General features: G+C 39.9%; 1 protein-coding gene across 22 annotated transcripts in view; it reads left to right on the top strand.

Moving 5' to 3' along the window:
• MAST4 (microtubule associated serine/threonine kinase family member 4) overlaps positions 1–23,163 on the top strand; it is a 210,853-nt gene that overhangs the window by 118,424 nt on the left and 69,266 nt on the right. The window contains exon 1 of one of the 22 annotated variants that reach the window (XM_083703384.1): positions 481–934. The exons of 18 other annotated variants lie outside the window; for them this stretch is intronic. In XM_083703384.1, the coding sequence (XP_083559510.1) occupies positions 843–934 (92 nt within the window). In that variant the 5' untranslated portion in view covers positions 481–842. Of the gene's footprint in view, positions 1–480; positions 935–9,763; positions 9,783–23,163 lie in introns of those variants that run through there. 3 more of the 22 variants (XM_083703383.1, XM_083703380.1, XM_083703387.1) reach the window with 3 other exon arrangements.

The raw sequence follows: 23,163 nt of genomic DNA, 5'->3' as shown, positions 1-23,163 counted from the left end.
TGAACGGTGCTTCGAGTACCCTCTGGTTGGGGGGAAAGAAAGCTTTTTGCAAGCCTCTTACTGAAATCCTCTCCTTTTTATATCAGTGACTGCTAGAATTCTGGAAGAAATGTGTATTTGCAGTGGAAAGATTAAAGAAGGAAGAGTTCTTCTTTCTTCTGCAGTAAAGGAGACCCTGATTTTGTTCACAGCCTCTCAATAATCAGGAAGATAGTATCAAAAGTGATAGGTTTAAGTCTTGGAAAAGTCTCTGAAAGATGATCTCATTTCTGAAGCAGCATGGGGGGGGGGACAACTGTGTGAACTTTGAGATTTATTCTTCATTAATACTAAAGGAATTAAAACTGGCTATGTTGCTTATTTAATGAGACTCTTAAAACAAAATTCCACGTTGAAATTATGACCACCAAGAAGCTACAGAAAAAAACAAACATTATAACCTTCCCCCCTTTGAATGAACCTGAATGGTATCTTCCAAACAGATGACAAAGTACCTTTGGCTGAATCACACGTACAAGGACAGGGTTTTCAGCAGAATGGGAGGGCTAAAACTATTGTAATTTTTATTTAAAGCTTGGCAGCATACGCATCAGATCATTTACACAGAAAAGGAAAAGTTTTTTATTTATTTTTAATTGAGAACAGAAAGTTGTTTGCTACTAAGGAAGCCTATAGTATCCAGCTGCTTTGCTGTGCTTTAAAGTTGCCTTGAGTGGAGCTAATGTTTACATTTTCAGTGGGGAGGAAGATAATCAAATCGGGATTATTTTCCTTTTTATTTTTGTATATATCCCTCCTTTTTTAAAAGGGGAAAACACAACTTGTGTGTTTAAGGAAGGAATATGGATATGTCTGATCCACATTTTTGGACTGTGTTCTCAAGTTTTACAATGCCTCATTTGAGAAGTGGAAACAGACTCCGCCGAACACAAAGGTAAAAACTGAGTTCAGGAAGCTTATGTTTCTAGTTGTTTGTTGCCGTTCTTATAAAGTTTTCAAAATGTAAATAAATTTTGGCCACATACAGTTGCCGAATAGCTTGTAATGCAGGTAAATACTGCTTCAGTACTTCCGCCTTCTTTGTTTTGAGGTTTCATGCTACTTTTAACACTCAGTAGGCTATAATTAGTTTGTAGACTTATGGCTACCTTAACTATAGGTAGAGGAAAGAAAGTTTCAGTATTTGGATTTGTGCATCAATGAAATCTAATCACTGAACCTTTTATTGTTTCAAGGTTAGTAAATAACTCTTTTGTAGAGAAAGTTCAGTTTCAAATTAATGTTCTATATCTAATTCACTTTTCCCCCAGAAAGTGGTTCTTTAACTGGGGGGGGGGGGTAGTGCACTTGTTAATACTGTGATTTTTCTGTTTATCGGAAAATGTTTTTCTGGAAGACAATTAAAATAACTAGAGAAATGTGGCATATAAATAAAGTTTGGATTATTATTTTTGAAATGATTGCATTAATCTGGTGCTTTTGCTTAACCTGTGATAATGGGCTCCTTTTTTGTTGAGTGACAGCTTGATTAGTACTTAATCAGTTTTTTCTGAATTTTGGCAGGATGTTTTCATTGGTCTATGTTTTGGTACTACTTGTGTGTCAAGAATTAAGGTACATTTCTGTAACTACAGCTTTTCTCACTTCAGTCAGAAGCAATAACAGAATAATGACAAGATCTAATCTGAAGTACATAACTAGTGAATTTGATAGAAACTAGAGCTATGTTAGAAGAAACAAAAAACTGATTAGAAATGAGCTAACAAGTGTTTTTTACACTATGCCTCACATGTAGTTATTTATGTATTTTTAGACTGCCTTTAGCTAGAATCCCATGGTGGGTTTGAAAGCAATCAAATAAAAGATACACATTATACAGTCATATTAAAATATAAAAACATTATATAAAACAAATTACAATAATAAAAAATTAATATAGCAGTAGCAACTCATCCACTTTTGGAATTCAGTTAATGCACAACTTCCAAAGTTTGAAGGGAAACCATAGATCTTCAGCTGGGACCAGAAGACCACCAGTGAAGGAGACAGGTGCACATCCATAGAGAGGTAATTCCACATCCAGGGCACCACAACAGAGAAGACCCATTTTAGTACTTAGGCTAGTGTAACTCATGGTTTACTGATGTGTAAATAGTCTATTGACTCTTGGAAACTTTGGGTACAGTCTGCATCTGTTTATGGATACATCATCATCATCATCATCATCATTAATAATAAATCACTTTATTACCTGCCCTTCACCATAAGGTCCCATAGTGTGTTACAACAATTTAAAATTCAAAACAGTTTAAAACAAGAGAGTCACAGGACTAGGGTAGTTCCTAAAAATGTATATCAGGTGTCAAAAAGCCAGGGTAAAGAGGTATGCCTTCAACATAGGATAGAAGCTCTGTAAAGAAGGTGCCAGACCCCTCCTTCACAGTAGGGAATCCCACAATGTAAGGGCTGCCACAGAGAATACGCTCTCCTAACACACATATCCCAAACCTCTGGAAAAACCCTGTTGATTTTAATACCTGAGTGATTCTGATAAATAAATGTTATTATTTATTAAATTTGTATACCGCTTTATACCCATAGTTCTCAGGGCGGTTACAACATAAAATTACAATATAAAAACACAAAATACATAATAAAAAACAGCAACCAGTACCCACCCCCTCCCCAACACATTTTAAAAGGCCATTGGATATCAGTCAGCCAAAGGCCTGGTTAAAGAGGGGCGTTTTTGCTTGGCACCTAAAGGTGTATAATGAAGATGGTCTTTCATATATTTGAGGACTAAGTCATTTGGGACTTAAACATGAATGTGATCACCTTGAATTAGGCCTAGAAATCAACTGACAACCAGTACAGCTGTTATAAAGAGATAACATGAGCAATAAATGGAACCCTAGGCAGGAACCTGGCTGTTGTATTTTGAACCAGCAGAAGTTTTTGAGTCAATTAAATGCTGCCCCGTTTAAACTGAACCATAGTTAGCACGGATGTGGACACATTGCTAAACTCTTGTTAGGAGCATAACTACAGCTGTGGTGAACTCAGACCAGGGGCTACCTAGTCCAGCTTTCTGTTTTCAGAATGGCCAATCTGTGGGAAGCCTAGAAGCAGTCATGATTGTAATAACACTCTTCCAGTAGTTTGCCAGCAATTGGTATTCAGAGGCACATACTTCTGATAGAGGCAATATATATAGCTATCATGACTAGCGGCCATTATCAGCCTTTTGCTCCATGAAACTTTCTAATCCTTTTTTAAGATTTTCCAAATTGGTGGCTATCAGTACATCTTGTGGTAGAAAATTTTGTAGCTTAACTATTAGCTAGACAAAGTTATACTTCTTTTTATCTGTCCTGAATCTCGCACTGTTCAGTTTTGGATTACCCCAGGTTCTAGTGTATATGAGAGGGTGGAAAACTTAATTCACTTTCTTCATACCATGCATAATTTTCCTGTCCCATCCATTTCTTGTGTGTGTTTTTTTCTAAACTAAAATGTTTTGGGGCTGGATAATGTCTTATGGCTGCTTGGGGGAGGGGACCCTTTGGAACCACAAAGGCAGTTGTGAGTTGCATAAAGGTAAAGGTAAAGGGACCCCTGACCATTAAGTCCATTCGTGACCAACTCTGGGGCTGCGGCGTTCATCTTGCTTTATTGGCCGAGGGATACATACAGCTTCCGGGTCATGTGGCCAGCATGACTAAGCTGCTTCTGGCGAAACAGAGCAGCACATGGAAACGCCGTTTACCTTCCCGCAGGAGCGGTATCTATTTATCTACTTGCACTTTGAACTTCGAACTGCTAGGTTGGCAGGAGCAGGGACTGAGCAACGGGAGCTTACCCTGTCGTGGGGATTCAAACTGCCGACCTTCTGATCGGCAAGTCCTGGGCTCTGTGGTTTAACCCACAGTGCCACCCGCGTCCCTTTGTGAGTTGCATAGGGATAGAGAAATCCATGGAAATAGCTTCATTGCCCTTTCCTCCAGCAGGGAGCCTTTTCATTTGCACAAGAGCAGGTTTGAATCCAGCCCTGTGTTTTACATAGGCCCCTTGATGTGCATAACTAATAAGCTTGGCTAAATCCAAGGCTTAAACCTATAGAAACATTCATTCTGATTGTCATGTCAGATTACAAAATATTTTGCTAGTGCACTGGGTAAGAAAAGAATATCCTCTTTCCTGATTTACTTGAGGAGTGCCATTTGTGGCCTGACATGGGGAGGGGAGTAGCCAGTGTCTCAGGCTCATCGTGGGAAAATGGGGTCATAATGGGACTTCAGGGAGCCAATCGGGTGTCCTGAGGGTGCTGAGCCATGGAGCAGACCAGACGGAAGACTTTGCTCCACTTGGTCTGCTCCTGGCCTATAGAAGGCATGCCTTGTTTGCTTGCCTAACCAGTTGCACTGGGCTTTTTTTCAGCCTCCCACCCCCTGTTTAATTTACCTCTTCTTTGCAGGAATGGGTTTGCTGACCAATGACTTTGCTATGGACTGCTGGTTTCAGGGCTGGGGAGAAATTTTGCTCACAAGCAAATTTGCTTTGGCTTGTGGCTTTAGCCTACCTCATAGGAATCGTCACAACCTTTGATGGTGGGAGAGACATTTGGCTGGATCCTTAGTTGGGAGAGATAGGGAAGGGATTGTGGAGGTGGTGCTTTTCGTCCTGAAGCCCAGCTCAGGGGTTTACGGGCCATAGTATCCCCTGCCAATGGTCAAATCAGGTCTACTAGAAGTAGGCCACACCGTGAACCAATCCCCACCTGTTGGCTGACAGCATATCAGCCAGCAAGTGGACTGGTTGAGTAATGGATCCATGCCTAATGCCTATGTTAAACCTATACTTCTGTAATCAGTAATTTTAATCCACACGGCCCTGTATCATTATTTGCTACCTGCTCATCCACCCACAACTTCACTGCACGGGAGCCCATAATTGATTAGTGTGCTTAGAGACCAAAAGGGTGTGCCTTTCCCAAGTAGGGCTGCTTCATTATGGCAGATAGCAGGTTGGCTTGGAAACACAAAGTTGGAAGTGTTAAATGGCAACCGTATATGCTATTAATCCAGTGTTTTAATGTCACATGCCTCATATAAGCAACAGATTGTTTTCTTTTGTGTTCCAGTCTAACTTTAGTATTTAATTTTTGTATTGGTTCTATATAATCCACCATTGGCTCAGCCAGTGAAAATAATCATTGGGCATATGCACACCTATATCCTACTTTGCTAAGGATAGTTCTTTCCCCTTAATAATAATAAATTATTATTATTATTAAGGGGAAAGAACTATCCTTAGCAAAGTACCCCGCCCATCTGGCTGGGTTTCCCCAGCCACTCTGGGTGGCTTCCACAGAGACCAAAAATGCACTAAAATGTCACACATTAAAAACTTCCCGGAACAGGGCTGCCTTAAGATGTCTTCTGAATGTCAGGTAGTTGCACTGTTTTTCTACGTCCTGATCCTCCACTACCCAGTGGGCTGTTTCCCTTTGAAGATTCAGAACCCCAGACCTCAGAAAGCTTGATAGGACCTAAGCTTTTCTCCCCCTCCGGTCCCCGAATGGTACAGTTACCTCTTCCAGGCCCTTGAGGCACCACATTGGAGACTGCTATGGAGTCATGGATGCTTGGCATGAGTGATGCTTCTTCCAGATACAGAACTGGAGCTTGAGACTATAAAAAGAACACCAAATGCAGTCTTTGTGACAAGACCGCACGTGACTGTACAATGGATGAATCAGTAAACTGGGATGCTTTTCTTTCCCTTCTATCTCTAAAGTGTGCTATGCAAACTGTTGATATGAAATGGCCTCCTTCAGTGTTTTAGTTTTATGCTTGTTTAAATGCATGTGCTGTTTTTTGTAAGTTGCTTTGAATTACTTTTCATTTAAAATGCCACTAATAAACAAACAAGCAATGAAAAGCTTTCTGTTTGCTTGTTAGTTTTGTCCTTGGTATGGTAGTGCATTGATCCATTTTGCATATATTGCAAAGCCAGACTATGGTTTTATGCAAATGTGTGAGTTCCTGATGTAAAGATCTTAGCTGCAGTGGTTCTCCCCAAGTCTGACTGCTGATGTGCTATTGGGGGCTAGGCCATGGTTTGGCTTAGCAATACATTTGAACCTTGGCTTGTAGTTTGTCTTGCTGCAGATAAAGCACAAGCTTTAATCAGACTTTATTTTGGCCAGAGCTTTTTTTCAGCCAGAACTCACTGGAACTCAGTTTTGGCACCTCTCAGGTGGGTGCCACTGCTATTATATGAGAGCAAGGGAGGTATTCCTGGTGAGTTCTGGTACCTCTTTTACTAGAAAAGTACCACAGCTTACGGCTCAGAAAGACAAAAATGTAAACCTTGGTTGAGCTGTAACATATAGGCAATCCATGGCTCAGCCCCAGGTAGCATGGCAGCTGCAGGAACTGAGACTGAAGGCAGTCACATCTGCTCAGTTATGCTAAGCCATGGTTTGACTTAATGTTAAGTGTGAATGGGGACATTATTTCTCAAGTGGTGAATTTGGTGGGGGAGGGGTTGAGGGGGGAATTGCACAGATTTGTATAACTTTTAAGAACTTTAAATAATTTACTTTTTGTTTATTTTGTGACATCACCATATAATTGTGTTGGGTTGTTGCGTTTGGCAGTTGGTCTGAAAAGCAGAACATCGTTTTTTTCTGTGATTATATGAGAGCTGAGTTTATTAACAACATTGGTATATCATTGAGGACAAATTTGGTTGTTCAGTATATATGAAGTAACCCATTTTTATTTGCCAAAGAGTTCCTTTTGGGATTGTAGGTTTTATATAAGATTTTAGAGTGATTGTTAAAGACTCTGTTTCTATCTTTATTGTTATTTTCGTTCCTCATGAATCTTTAAGGTGTTGCTTTATTTGTAGCTTTTTTGTTTTTGTATATTGCATATCCTAACTTGCTGGCTTTAAAAAAAAATACAATAGATGCCAGGCTATTCCATGTACAATCAGACCAATGGTTAATCTAGTCTTGACTTGCCTGTGTTCATCAAGTGGATTTAATCTCACATCTAGAATAATTCTTAGGTGTGGCCTCTGCTTTCATACAACAGTTTGCACTTTAAGTCAGTCTATTATTTGTATTAGCAGGACATTTGTTTTAAACAAATTTGGATATATTGAAATGGAAATGGAAATCAAGATTTAATAAGGAATAAGTTTATTCCTGTACACCAGTTCCTAATATTATTCATTTTCTTAGAAACCACAAGCTTCACATTTTCAGATTAAGTAATTACAAGCTGCTCCAGATGCTGGTATTCATTGATACTATTTTTCAGAACCATTGAGTGTAATTAACATTCACATCCTTTATGATTACTTAGACCTGCTGTGGTAGAACACTTTGTTTCAAACCTGAATAAAACGGAAGGGCAAAACAGCTTGTGGTGAAATCTTAATCATCAGGGGAAAAGAGACTTGTGATTCTGTTGAAAATGATCCAGCAGAGAAACAGCAGATGTAGAATAGTAGCAGTTTGAAGATGGGCACTAGTCCCAATAGATAGAAACAAGTTTCAGAAGTCTGGGACACTAAGATTACTTCCATATTGATTTGCCCATTGGAGAAGGTTCAAAAAAGCAAACTGTACTGCAGTTTATCCGTACTAGCTGTTATTGTCTGAAGGTGTTATTTCATCAGGTCTGGTGTCAGTAAAAATGCCATAGTTCATTTTCTCCCTTAATTGTCCCTACACAATTTTTTTCCCAATGCATATTATTCCTAAAATTTTATAATCCATATTCATTTCAACACAGTTCTGAATTAATTATTCTAGGTTGTATCTAATTGTGTTTGCACACAGTTGGAAACAGATGTCTTGTTATTTCAAAAGGACTTGGCCTTCCTCACTTCTCCACTGCAGCATCCCCCCCCCCAAAAAAAAACATTTACTGGAACGCTGGGAAGGGGATTGTAGGGGGAGGAGAGGATAATAAATTGTGTGAATGGAAGGCAATGTTGGATTTAACCCTCTGTAATTAAAAGAAATGACTCCTCTTTTCACTAGTTCATGTGTCTAAATTGCTCAGTTTAAAATGTTGCAATGTACATTGATTACTGTACTACAAAATCACTTTACTGGTTAATTTTACCTAAGAGTGCAGTACAAGTACCTTAAAACAAGTTCCACTGATACTCCTCAGTGGCCATTCATAGGCTTACACCTAAGTAAACACACATAGGCTTGAATTAAATGTGAAATGAGAATCTATGGTTGGTTGGCATCCGTTTGTCTTGAGAGACACTGAAAGAGTACACCTTTGGGGGTGAAATCAAACTTTTGGAAAGTTACAGGGCCTCCACCAATACAGGAGAGACATGTTTTGTTGCACTTGGGGCAAATGAAGGTGTCCGGTTGTCCTGATGCAGGTGTACCATGGCATTTCTTCTTTCTGTGTTCTTTCCTGTGGCCATTCCTCCTTTGGTCACTGCTCTGGATACAGAACTTGTTTTCAGGCACTGCAGTTTTCTGCAAGGGATTCCTACATGGCGGGGTTAATGTTGTCAGCCTTCGTGTCACATTTGCAGACATCTTTGTGACACAGAGTTGGTCTGCTAATGGCCCAGTGCCTGAAACCAGCTCCCAATAGAGCACATCCTTGGAGATCACATAACACAACTTAATTCTTATTAGTACTGGTGGAATGGCCACCTGATCACCAAGAGTCAATCATACTTTTTAGCAAGTAAGCTAAATGGATTTTAAACACTAAGAAGTCTGAATTAAAAATAAAGTATTTATGCAAAGTAGTACTAGGCTGTACAGTAATACTAAAGCAGTTGTTTGAATGAGCATGAGTTTCCATGAGCATGTCAAAAAGTATGTTGAGTGTAAAACACAGATCAATTTTTTATTACTTCCCATTCTTAAAATAGTGGTGGCCACCATATTTGGCAAACATGTCACAAGCTGAGGTCGAAATTATGACTCTGCAGTTCTTAGTGTGCAATAAACTATGTATACAGCGCATACCTGGGGGTGGCTTGTCTTCTACTGTTACTGAGCTGGAAATAGAAGCAAAGCAGTACTGAAGAAGCAAACAAGGGCATAGACCTGATTCTAATCCATAGCCAGACTGGTGAGCCCTGAAGCCAGATCTGGGATCTGGGTGTGGACCAGGGTGAAGCCTGTGCTGGCCTTTATGTGCACCTGGGCTATAAAACCTGGGGCTGCAGCAGCCCTGAAGCTTCTGAAGCCACCACCAACTGACCCACCTACTCTCAGTGAAATACATTGGGGGGGGGTATCAAACAGCTGTTGGTTGATAGGGCTGGGAAGCAACTTTATCTATGGTTGAAATTGATCCACTATGTGGTGGAAAACCACCTGCTGGCATCTCCTCAGGTTGCCCAAGGAGGCAGCTGGATGAGACATTGGGCCAGCTTGTAGACTGCCTGGAAGAATGGATCCTTGCCTCATGCCATGCCCAAACCCCACAGTGTTGGTAACCAATAAAGCTGTGGCCTCGTTTTTCGCCCATATGCTGCCTTTGTTTGGTTCTTGCTCACACTTGCCTGCCTCCCCCGTGCTTGGTGTGCAATAGGTCTTAACTCTTCTCTCCAAACAATGACGGCTATATTTAAATGTTTTTGTAGTAAAGTCAGTTTGGTGACTCATAACCTTATGAGCTGGAGTCATGCCTCTTCCTTTTACTTTGTTTCCTAATGCCTTATTCCTCCCAATATCTGTTTTGCAATGAAGAAGCCTGCATTTAAACTGCGTAACAGTGAGTAAAGGGTGTTTCATCTAGGATAAGGCTGTCTCCTAGAGAAATGTTTTCTACCGAGTATTTTTAGCACATTAGAAACTTCGTATCAAAAGGAATCTACCTACTTCAGAAACACCCGTTTCGTTTGGAGTAAAGTCCAACTTTATAGATAATGATTATTTTTAATGTTGACTAGGAGTTCCGTATGTTGTCCAATGGAAAGCAAATGAGCATCACAGAGTTTTGTTTCTTTCTCATCTATCTAAATATGGTGTTTCAACTTTTTAAAGAAACCTTTGTGACCATGTCTCTGATTCTACAGCTTTTTATTTTTCAACTTAAATAAAACAACATTGGCAACCTAATTTCTCGTATATAATTTTGATGCCATAAGCACATGCTGCTTGAAAGAGAAGGAAAAGTAGTTAAGCAAGTTTTGTGGCTGTCTGGTTTTCACTTAGAAGGCTTATGCCAAAGCACATGACTGATGCTGTGCCACCCAAAGATTATTAATGAATAGGCTATGCCTTCCTTTGCTGAGGGCACAAGAAGGGACATGTAGAAAGCAGGAGAGTTTTTACAAAAGTTTCTTCTGACTTCAGGCATGATTACTCACTGCTTTTTCCCTGCTACTTCCTCATGTTAACATGAGCATAGCATGATGTAATTGTCTTGTCATATAATCTGTGAGGTAGTTTCAGAGCTGAACTGAATTTTTCCATTTATACCATCTTCTATTTCCTATTTGTACATTCAGCAGAGGGCTTAAGAGTACTAGTCATCTGTACTAAATCAGGTAGCTTCAGTAAACTAGAAAACTGGGTGAGGCCTGTGTGGTAGAAGTTTTTTTGTTCTTTACTCTCTCCAGAGATTTCTGTTGCTATAGTTGGTGGCAAGCAGATATTCAAGCTGTGAAACTTCTTATGTTAAGTGACAAATGCCCTTACCATTAAATTTGTGTTAAGCAACTATTAAAGAGCTAGGACCCCACCATTATGAATTTGAAGTCTTCTTTAAAGGAAAGTAGTTTAAGGTCTGCTAGAAAAAAGTTGCAACATTACATACTGGCTTGAATTAAAAAACCAAGATGTTATATGAACATTCATGTGTTTTTTTGTTTTGTTTTTAAAAGGTTGGTATAATATGAACATCAGAGTCTTTTAGTAACAGGAAAAGGTTCATTTAGAACCAACTTAACTGCCATTTTCTATCTGTGGGCAATATACAACAAAATAGCACAATGGGACTTCCCCCTCACCCTTTCCCTCTGTGCCATCCCCACGCTCCAGAGAGTTTTCAACATACCCTCTTTTCACTGTTACTATAATGAAATGAAAAGAAAAACACAACCCTTTGATCTCTTGCTAATATTGCTCCTTTTCCAAGAAAAAAAGTGTCAGGATATCATTCTGCAAGAAAACCCAGACAGTTTTCACACAATTTTGTGTGATTGGATGTTTTGGCTAGGTTATGCATTGTCATGGCAAGCTGTGTGGCAGTTCATATACTTCTAAGGTTTAATACATAACAGGGGGAGTAACGAGAGCAGTGAGTGACATGCAATGCTGAAACAAAAAAAGTTCCACAAGAAGTTATCACAAGACACAGAAGACATCAGTTGATGCCATGAACTGGGTTGTTGACCTTGTGTTGTGCTTTGAACTACTCCTTGAACATGGTTTACTGTCATATTTTCCTTCACGGATGTTGTTAAATTAGAGTAAACACTATGTCTAACAGTTGCTAAACAGTGTGTTAGATAAAATTAATAGTGTGTTTAAGTGGAAAATTCTTGATTGTAAAAATGCTGACCAAAATATATATTAAAATAAAATATTTGAATGAATTTGTCATTCTGTATGGCAGAAGTTGTGAAAGATACATCATGAAAGCTGCTGTTTACCAAATTTCTCTAGGTTAACAGTCTCTGAACTCAGTTATCCTGTGGCTTGTGTACACAAAGTATGACTCAAAGCTTGAAGTGAGTAGAGTGTCTGGAAAGAATCCCTAGCTAGAACAAGGAACCTTAACTCATCTCTTTTCTTCATGATAAGTGATCATGAAAAGTAAACAAAAGGATTGCTATATTTGATAGTTCACAAGACAGCAGAAAAACACAATGGCCCGTGAATGTTTAAAAACGGTCAGGAGAAGAATGGTAATTGTGTAAACACAGTCTATGCCAAGGAGCCTTCTAAATATGTAGAAGGAGCTCCTTGAACTTATAAGGTGTTGTGATACTTTTTCAATTAGGACAGTAATTACTTTCATGCAGGAATTTTCTCAGTATATACCTAAAATAGATTGGTGTAAAGTGGTACCTCGGGTTACAGACGCTTCAGGTTACAGAAGCTTCAGCTAACCCAGAAATTGCGCAGCGGCACCAGCGGGAGGCCCCATTAGCTAAAGTGGTACCTCAGGTTAAGAACAGTTTCCAGTTTAAGAACGGACCTCCGGAACAAATTAAGCTCTTAACCTGAGGTACCACTGTACAGTATATGGCACAGGACAACTGCAGTATGGGACATTTGGTTTTGCATTTGCATTTAACTTTGTTTTTAATGTAAGGAAGTTTTTACAGTCCTATTCCCTCCATCCTCTCTACCCAATCAGATACCAGTCAGATTGTTTCATATCTTAATAACTTAAGCTGTCATTTTAAAAGGAACAAAACAAAGCAGACGCAGTATATGGCTGTTATGAAAGTGTGTGGGTGGAAGCCTGAAAATGCATCAGCTGTGGTGAATTCTGACAGCAAAGACGTTATAGGGATCCTTAATTGCATCATTCCTTAACTGTATCATTCTATTTCCATTGTTAGATTCTTGAAACAGTGTTGGGGATGAGAAGGTTTTTGCAGTTTAATTGAACCAAAATTAAATGTTGAGATTTCACACAGCACCAGGTCAGATATAATTTTTCTCATAAGAATGGTATGGTTGAACTCAGATCCTGTCACCTGTGTGAACCCTAACTCATTGTTACCTGATACATTTCAGCTTGATAAATTCTCAGTAAAAGGAAACAATGTTTGAATGAAGATTCAATTTATTTTAGACATAATGTTAAGAGATGGCTTTACTTGTGCCTTGTGTGTTTCAACCAACATTAATATATCACATCTTTTGTTATTGTGACATCCTTGTTGTACCCCTGCTTTACACTTCATTAGCATTTGTTGCTTGTCTATATTAAGTAATCTTAGTTGCAGTCACATATGTTTCTTTCCTGAGCAGCACATTTCGGACTGTTCTTGGTAGCTCTAATTAAAGTTTGATTTTTCTTCTTACATAATACTATTTTAAATGTTTGATTTAAGAGGGGAAATGAAATAAATGTAATTGGGGAAGACATCAACGCCTTTTCATATATAACTTATTGCAAACATTTATGAACAAAGAGAATACATAAGACAGAGCCTATGCATAAAACATAATATTTTTATTGGGTCACAGGGAAGCTGAATCCATGTTTTCCTTGGTGATGGGCAAGTTTCCAGGAACTGGCTTTTGTTGATTGGATTTCACTGGTTTGTTTATTTAGGACTCATAAGTGTTTGCCTACATTACACCCTAAAAATAATGGCATATTGTAAAGCCAAAGTATGGTGGTTACATGGTATAGAAATAATTGAGAGATCCAAAGAAAAAGACTTGTACCAGTATCAAGATGTAAAAGTAACTGAGCTTTCAAAACTGTGTCTGTTTAGGAGAATGATAGGGTGACATATAAATATATTGCCTTGGAATATAATTGCAAGGGCAGGTCCTCAAAATAAACAGTAAGTTTTTGCGGAAAGTTTTCCCCAACCTGTAGCACTGGGGAACGGCCTTTTGGACCCTTGGCAATCATGCTGTGGATGTTGCAGGGCTATCAATTATCCCCGGTGCTATTTAATAGCTGTATGAAGCCACTGGGATAGATCATTAGGTGATTTCTGGCTTGATGTCATTGACACGCTGATGACACACAGCTCTCTTTTTCTGTAACGTCTGAGTCAGAAACTATTTGGATGGTTAGTTCTCACATCTGGGAGCTGGTCAGTTACATGTTCTGGATTGGGTTGCTCTTACTCTTAACAGAACAGGCTTGCAGCTTGTGAGTGCTCCTAGATTCAGCTTTGTTGCTGGAGGACCAAGTATCTGCATCTTCTGCTAGCTTTAGTTGGTATATCACCTATGGACTTTCCAGGAAAAGGATAACTTGGCCACAGTGGTTCATGTCTTGGTAATAAACATCAGATTGCTTGCAACACAACACACACTGTGTTGGGGATGTTTCTTTCCAGAAATTACAGCTAGTGCTAAATGCAACAGTTGGTTCCTTTGCATGATGACCTTTTGTCAGAGTATATCACTATTGCTGAAAGAGTTGGCCTTTTCTGCCTATACACTATTGGGCTACGTTTAATGCTTACTTATTGTTTATTAACTATGAACAACTTAGGACCATGTTATCTTTAAGATCTCTTGTTCCCTATGCTACCACCCAGTCTTTATGTTCAGGGATGAGGTTAGCTATTTATTTATTCCATAAATAAATACATTTATTAATTATAAATAATAAACCTTTCATGTTTTGTCTTTTCCTGTTAGTTCACTATAAAGCAGAGATATAAAAGAATATGCACCCAAGCTAAATTGTTTGCTACCATCAAGATGCTCAGACAATAAAATTCTTAAATCTCACTCTGTAGCCCAACTTGGAAATCATAGTAGATCATATAATCTTATAGCAACATATTCTTGTTCTGCTATAAGTGTCTAATCTGGTTTCTATCAAGATATAAAAACAGCCTAATAAGGTTCTTTAATATCAAGATGAAAGTATTCTTTCTTAATAGATAAGTCTGTGGATACTCCTGCTGCTAACAGCCAGCTGTTCCCACCATAAAAATGATAAGATTTGACCATAATTGGTAATATCAGTAGAGGCAGTGTATTGAATATGATAGTATTATTGTATGCTGTTGATATTTTCTGAAGCATCCAAAGAAGTTTACCAATGAACAGCCTAGAAATATACTAAATAAATTGAATGGGCTGAGAAACAGTGAATTGTTAAAACCCTCTTTGTGATAATAAATGTTCCTAGGCTATTAATTATTAACCATTTAGCTTCCTTTTGTTAAAATGGCCTTAATAAATATTTTAGAATAAATAACTTTAGCTTTGGACGGTTTTGGCCACCTCCTAAGAGCAGAAGCTGGATATCACTTAATGGATCCACAGAAAGTATAAGAATATGATATCGACTCAAGGATGTGTCTGGTGGAAATACTGTTTAAAATTGTCTATTCATAAAGGCATCAATGTACAAAATTGGCTGGTTGCCTAATTCTGTCAAGTGTACCCTGTCACATAGTAAATTGGCTTATACAGCAGCTAATCATATAACACCATATATTTTACTAGTCACATATTCAGCTGAAGTCTATATCAAGCAATACTCCAGATTATGTAACAGGATATTTAAAAATCCAAGGAAATGTATCATTCTCGCTGAAATGTCATGTTGACATAATACAAAATGACAACAGAAAAAAAATTGTACAGGAGCAGCATAAGCCATAGTCTTCTAGAGATCCTTCTAATAATGTCACAAACAAAAATAGGTTAAATTTATGATGGGTGTCAGGACTGCCGCTAGGTCCCAGCTCACAGAGGACCAACGCCCAGTGGTTGTTATATACAAAAGTCTTTATTAAAGTTTAGTTTCCATTTCCAAGCTCTGGGCGCGCAGACCCACGTCTCGACACTAGACCGGCTAAGTCCCCTCTGACTCACTGCTCCACCCACACCAGTTTAAGATTCTAGCCCGGCTCCACCTCCTACGCTGCTCTTTCCTTCGCTGGGTCTTTCTGCCCTCTGGGGTTCCCTCCTTCCTGGACTCCTCTGACGCTGAGCCTCCTGAGTCTTGCCCCTCCCTGCGGCGGGCTTTAGGACCTGGCTCCCTTTCTGGGCTCCCCGCTGTGCCGCGCTCCTGTACATTTGAACTTGGCGCGCACGCCCAGCCGGTGACTTTCCTTCTGACCGTTTCCCCGCTTCCTGATGTGGGCGTTGCCAAACCTGACTCCTCTCCTCCCTCTGGTGGTGAGGACACTGGTCCCGACTCCTGGGACTCCCCCTCCTCACTGCGCTCTGGTGGAGAAGCTGGTCCTGATTTCCAGCTGCTGCTCAGGGACTCCCCGCTAGCCCCTTCCTCCTGGGGCTTCCCCCCTGGAGCCCCCTTCGCTCTGGCCACCGGCGCTCCCTTCTGTGAGTCCTCCGATTCGCTAGAGAGGCTTGTGGAATAACTCTGGCCACTGTCACTGCCTGCGCCTCCCTCGTACTCCTCCTCCTCACTCTCCATTTGCTCCCCCTCCTGTGTCTCTCCTTCTGGACCCCTGACAATGGGATATGAGGAAAGCTTTTAAAAAAGTTTGTTTCCTTGTTTATGCAGATAACCCTTCCATAGACCTCTGCTTTGCAATCAAATCCCCCCTTTCCTGTCCAAAAGTGGAAATGTGTTAATGTGCAAAGCAGGTACTTGGTGGCACATTTAAGTGCTCATAAGATGTTTCAGGATTATTTCCACATCATTAAAATTTGACTGCACTAATTTTTCATATGTCCCTCACTTGGGCCTTATCTAGCTTGAAAGGTAACATTTGAATCAAAGGGCAGTTCCCTAACTGTTTAGATTTGCATATGTGCTGTGATGCTAGGTTTTTTGCTGTGAAATAATTAAGGTTAATTCTGTCAGTGTGACAAGATGCGTGACTTTGGGGAGGTAGAACTCTCAGTGTTCGTCAGTGTAAAAATTAATCAATATTACGCTAGTAATTTATATTTAATGGACCAGTGCAGCATTTTGATGAAATTGTAAATGTAAACTTTCAATAAGATGCATTAATAGAGGCTACAATGAAAAGTAGCTTGTGGGATTTTAAAAGCATGTTACAGAAGTTTAGTTATTTGCTGACAAATTGTGTTTTGTTCCATTTTAAGAATATATAGTGGAATGCAAATTTTTGTACTGCATGTCATTTTCTCCTCTGCTAATAGAGCAATCTCAGCAATGCCTTTGGAACTCTCTCTTCAATTCTCCTTCTAATCAGTTTGTCTTTTTGCAGCATTTTTTGTTTTCTTTTTTAAAACCCATTTTCTAAAATCAAAACATGCCAACCTACTTTGCTGAAGACTATTTAAAGATGAGCAAACAAGCGAGAAGTGGGGGTGCACAGTCAAGCTCTGCTCTCTCCAGCACATCACCTGTACAGTGTACACTCTTTAGAGCCCTTCATGAGTTTCACGATGAAGTACTGCGTGGGGAGTTCTCTCTTCTTGTGTGGCCGTTCCCTGCACAATTTAGAACCCTGCACAGCCAGGATTTTAAATCAGGCATGGAGACTCCGTGGAATCAGATAAAGGTTGCTCCCCACTTCAGACTTTTGCCCTCAAACTCGTAGAGGGTTCTAAACTATGAAGAAATGTCCAAATAGGCTTATGTGAGGTACCTGTGAGAAATATGAAATGAGCTTGTATAAAATAAGGCTACAGTATTGTTGCCTGAAAGCTGACACGGCATTGCAACTTAGAGACTGCTGTGAATCACAAGATCTTTGGAAACTATACAGCAAAATGTAAACCTATAATTGTGGATGCTGTAGATGATGTGCTCCATGACATGTGTTGACAATTGCAGAGGAGAAGGGGAGCTCTGTATGCAAGGCTTAATACCACTTTAGGGACAGATTTCTCCGTATTTGCAAATAAAGGATTAACATACAGTAAATATTGAAAGCCTAGAGATGAAAACTGCTAAGGAACTGACTGCTGTAATTAAAATCATGCTTCTTTGGGATAACTTGTCCTAGTCTTGCAATTCGGCATGGAATTATTGTTTTGGTTTGCTTGATTTCTCCAGCATGAAATCAAGACAAAAGATACAGAAAGAAGAATAAATATTAGAACTTGCTAGGGAAATATGTCCAATTGATGCCAGGAACAAGCAATTTGGGTATCTTTCCCACCTCCCAAAGTAAACTATGTTAACTCTGATTCACCATTTCCAACAGGTGGTTGTTTTCCAAGGCAGCCGCCACTCTCTCTTTATCAGTCAGTTGCTTGTTTACTGCATGCTTTGAGGCATGTGTTCCAGGGGTTATGTGGACATCCACCTTAAATCTTTTAGGGATGGGTCTGATCAGCTTCACTTTGATCAAAAGGCCAACTAGCATTGCCAGGCTGCAGTGAGTAATGGTGGGAGTGAATTCCACTGAAACAGTGCTCTCAGCATCATTTAACTCAGGGTCAGCAACCTTTTTCAGCTGTGAGCCGGTCCACATCCCTCAAACCATGTGGCTGGGGGGGGGGGGGAAATGAACGAACTCCTATGCCCCACAAACAACCCAGAGATGCATCTTAAATAAAAGCACACATTCTACTCATGTAAAAACACCAGGCAGGCCCCACAAATAACCCAGAGATTCATTTTAAATGAAAGGACACATTCTACTCATGTAAAAACAGGCTGATTCCTGGACTGTCCGCGGGCCGGATTGAGAAGGTGATTGGGTTGCACCTGGCCCCCGGGTCTTAGGTTGCCTACCCCTGATTGAACTTGACTCGAACCTGTTCTGCAACTTGGGTCATTGATGCAATGAATGAGATTTAGAAAGTGAAGGAAAAACACTCTACCAGCAAAGCACAACCAGGCACAAAGTCACAGGCCCTTGAGCAACTGCCGCCTCTTCCTTCCTTGCACAGTTTGAAGGGTCCTTGGGAGGCCATCCAGTCCTACCTGCCTGTTCAGTGCAGGATTTTGCAGCCCTAGCCTTCCTGCCAGGAAGACCCCCCAGCTGCCAAGGGTCCACTGTGAGAGTATCAGGCTGAGAAAAAGTCCCCACGGAGCCCCAAAAGTCACCAGGAAGGGTGGGATGGCTGCACTGTGAAAACAGTATGCACTCTTGTTAATAAATATATAAAGTAATAATAAGTTGGATCATCAAAACTTTCCAGTGTACAGTGGTAGCTCGGGTTAAGTACTTAATTCGTTCAGGAGGTCCGTTCTTAACCTGAAACTGTTCTTAACCTGAAGCACCACTTTAGATAATGGGGCCTCCAGCTGCTGCCGCGCCACCGGAGCACGATTTCTGTTCTCATCCTGAAGCAAAGTTCTTAACCTGAGGTACTATTTCTGGGTTAGCGGAGTCTAACCTGAAGCATATGTAACCTGAAGCGTATGTAACCCGAGGTACTATTGTACAGAATAATATAGCCATTGCCTGCCTTCATCTGTTCTACCTTCTTAGTTCATGAAGTTTTTACATTTCAATAAATGTTGATTCAGCCAACTAGATATTAACTAAATGATAACCAGCGACGTGAAAACCCTGCCATGCTATAAATTCTCTTGGGGATAATGCTTGTGTCATACATAGCTGGTGAATACAGAATTTAATATATTTTTCTATATTACTGCTAGCAGTATTTTGCACCATTCTTTGCTTTATTTCTGATATTTTCATGTGTGCTTTATAAATATTTTAAGATTTGTTTAAGACTGCAGATTGGGAATCTTGGGCTATTACTATTATTTTAATTGCAACTAATCAAAGTGGCATATAGGCACAGAGAACCCAGCCATCTTGAAAATATGGCAGGCACCACCAGGGTCAAACTACGTTTCATGAGCACATGGCACTTCTAAAATAATCCTGTTCAGAATATTACCCTCGTTTGTGAGACAAGTGAGTAAGCTTTTTAAAAGCCAGGGATGTAGGCTATAAGGCAGAGAGGCAGTCTAGCTTGGCAGGCAAGCAGAGAACAGATAGGGAAGCAACTGGGAAATAAACAGACTGAAGGGACTTGGGGATCCTCGTAGTAAGAACTTTCAAGGGTGATGGAAAGGATGTCTCTCTCTCTCTCCCCCCCCCCCACCAAGGGATACCAGAAAAAGAAGAAATGCCCTCTAGCAGGCCCATACTGGGGTGGGGAGCAACTGGGTATACTTGTCCTGGGGCTTGGAAGGCTAACCTGGCTGCGGGGTGTGTGTGTGTGTGTGTGTCAGTGGCCTGCTGGACTTGCACATGTCCTGGGCCTTCCAGCCAACTGGGGACTTAATGGGCGAAATGGCCATGCCTGTCCATATGCATTGCAAGGCTTCAATAGTAAAATCTGGATCTATGTTACTGCGTACAGTCGTACCTCGGCTTACAGACGCTTCAGGTTGCGTTTTTTTTGGGTTACGGATGCGCCAAAACCCGGCAGTACCGGAATGGGTTACTTCTTGGTTTCGGCAGAAGCGCTAAATCACACTTTGCACAAGGCAGATGCGGCGCTGCGGGTTGCGAACGCTGCAGGTTGAGAATATACCTCCCGCACGGATCACGTTCACAACCTGAGCGTCCACTGTACTAGCATGTAGCGTTAGATCAGATGAGGTGCTGCGTCTCGTGGAGAATAATATTGTCCCAGGCCTAAGACAAGCCCTACATGGGCCTGCCCTCTGGGCTCTGCCCTGTTAGCGTCATGGGCTGAATCAGTTTAACATGCACATTTCAACTCTCAACCAGTGTTTCCAATTATCAGCACAGTCAGTTATTTCTTTTGAAACAAACTTCCACTTACTACGTCACAAAAATAGCCATTAATGCTTTTCTCCTCAATATGTGAAATGCACCCTGCAGATACAAAGATACATGTTTCTTCACACATTTTTGGATATAGCCCTGGAACTAAAAACAAAGCTCTGGCATAAATTTAAGCTGTTAAAAAAAAAAAGCTCACTTTTTGCCCTTATAGACAGAGGCGAGGCAAAATATTTGTGTACTGTGAAATTAAGTTTGCTGAAAGTAGCAACGTAGTTATGAAACCAACCATGCTTTGTAAATGCTTGCGTAACAAGAATATGGTACTAAACATTCATGCCCCATTGGAGTTAAATTTTAACATTTATGTGTTTTTTCATCTTGTGTATATTTGCATTACATGGATAATAAAGTAAAAATACAATGCAGACTAAGGCAGGTCTCAGGAACAATTTACTGTGCTGATAGTCTGACTTACTATATAATTTTATTGCATTGTGCATGTGTGTAAGGCATGGAAAAGGAAGATTTAACCCTTCTCTCACAGTCATGAGCTTGATGACAAATAGCAGAGCCAGTCCTAAACCAAATTTTACCCAGGCAAAGTATGTCTTTACCTCTCTCCAATTTAAACTTTAGAATTGTATATATTGTTTGTGTTTGTAAAACAGGCTATCAAAATGTGGTTTGCTCTTCCGATGTTTATCTAGCTTTAGTTAGACTAAAGCAAAGTTTTGGTGTAGGAGGAAATTGTGCTTTATGAAAAAGTGAAACCAGAATGTTTCAATCTCCTTGCATATGGAGAGGGCAAAGGGAAGCACATGATTTTGAGGTACACCAAGGTGTGTTTTCATAACAAGTAACCATAGTTATGTTTGATCTAAGCAAACGGCTTTAACTAGTAGTACTTAAGCTAATCTGTTATAACTAGTAATAGCTTTAACTGCTATTGGCTTCAAGATTGTTTTATAGATGAAAAGCCTTTTTGTCTGAAGTTAATAAGGATGCTGAAGTAAAATAGTTTTAAAAGGTGCAAACATGTTGGCATAATTTTTGCAAATAAATTTATAGAGGCTTTGTTCCAAAAAAATTGCTGTGTCCTTTGTAGCTCTCATAGCCTATGTTGAACAGATGATCTGAAGGAGTGTCTCCACCCCCCATCGTTCTACCAGGGCACTGAGGTCCAGTGCCGAGGGCCTTCTGGCGGTTCCCTCACTGCGAGAAGCCAAGTTGCAGGGAACCAGGCAGAGGGCCTTCTCGGTAGTGGCACCTGCCCTGTGGAATGCCCTCCCACCAAATGTCAAAGAGAACAACAACTACCAGACTTTTAGATGACATCTGAAGGCAGCCCTGTTTAGGGAAGCTTTTAATGTTTGATGCATTACTGTATTTTAATATTGTGTTGGAAGCCACCCAGAGTGGTGGGGTATAAATATTATTATTATTATTATTATTATTATTATTATTATTATTATTATTATTATCATCATCATCATCACCTGCACCTTAGGCTGCTGTGCTATAAACAGAGTTGGCACTCTGGAATCTGTGCTTAGCAAAGCAAATAAATCTGAAGTCACCTTTCACATCATGTTGAATATAATGTAAACTTACCTAGTGTAAACAAAGTGGATACATACCATATCTTGCCAGAGGTAGCCTACCTCTGTGAGATGATGTTTAGCTGTACATTTTTAATAGTAAAAAAGCATGCAGCCTCCATCCTCCATTCATTCATCCTTGCCTGTATCACTTTATATTGTGTTCCTACATGACATTTGGAATTTAAAATTGGTTTAGAAAGCACTTCATTTGTTGTGCTTTCCAAATACAAAGACCCATATTCTTTTAAAGCTTTATCTTCTGCTCAACCAGCAAGCACATTACAATGACAACAAAATTAAGGGATACATTACAATAGTCAGTGTATGCTGTTAAAGGTTCTGCCATAATAGTTTACAGCCCATATATCCATCTTCATTACAAGTGTAAATATTAATAATTAAGGATGTTAAAATGAAATTATTATAAATGATTAAAACAGATGTCAGATTTCAAGTGAAAAGCGTGATAAAAAGCAATTGCTGCCAGCACATTCCTTTCACCCAGCTCTTTTTAGCAATTAACCTTTATTGCCAGTAATTTACCCATGTATTCATAGTAAACGACTCTCTCTGAAGAAGAAACATTAATGGTAGCATACCTAACAGAGCCATTATCTGTGCTGCTGATTGCCTTATCTTGAAAGCTGCACTTAGTAGCACCACATTGCAACGTGATTGTATGTAAATATTGATTTATGGGTCCTTATGTGTTTGATCTGCTCCCTTGGTATATTCATGTAATATGAGGAGTTTGACAGAAGGCTGCTGCCCATCTGTTGGTGGTTTGAGTTGTGATGACCTCTTATCCAATGTGCAAAAAACCCCAGCTAGTTGAGCCTTCCCTATAGCCACTAAATGGTGATCAAAGTGATTGTAGCCCAGGTTTGAAACAGTGTGAAATGGGGAGGGCATAAGAATTGCTAGTGGTTTCTTAGTAACAATATTCAGTTTCAAATGTGACCTTTCTCACCAGGGCTAAGTTGATTTTAACAGTTAATAGGCAATTAAATAAATAGGGGAGCATGTCTTTTTACATGTAGAAACAGACATGCCATACTTTTCTTTTTAATAGACATCTGACATTTAAATATAAGCTGTTCTGAATATAGCAGGGTTTTAAAGCACAACGATAATGTGATAAATGGTCTTCATTTAGCAGAACTGTAAAACAAAAACAAAAAAACTGTGGTTTGAACATTTAAAATTGGATCCCCAAGTGGTG

The sequence above is a fragment of the Podarcis gaigeae genome (genome assembly GCF_964106915.1).
Source record: "Podarcis gaigeae genome assembly, chromosome: 11".
In the NCBI taxonomy this organism is placed as follows: domain Eukaryota; kingdom Metazoa; phylum Chordata; class Lepidosauria; order Squamata; family Lacertidae; genus Podarcis; species Podarcis gaigeae.
The sequence above is the reverse complement of the archived record's forward strand: the minus strand, read 5'-3'. Positions and strand labels throughout refer to the sequence as shown.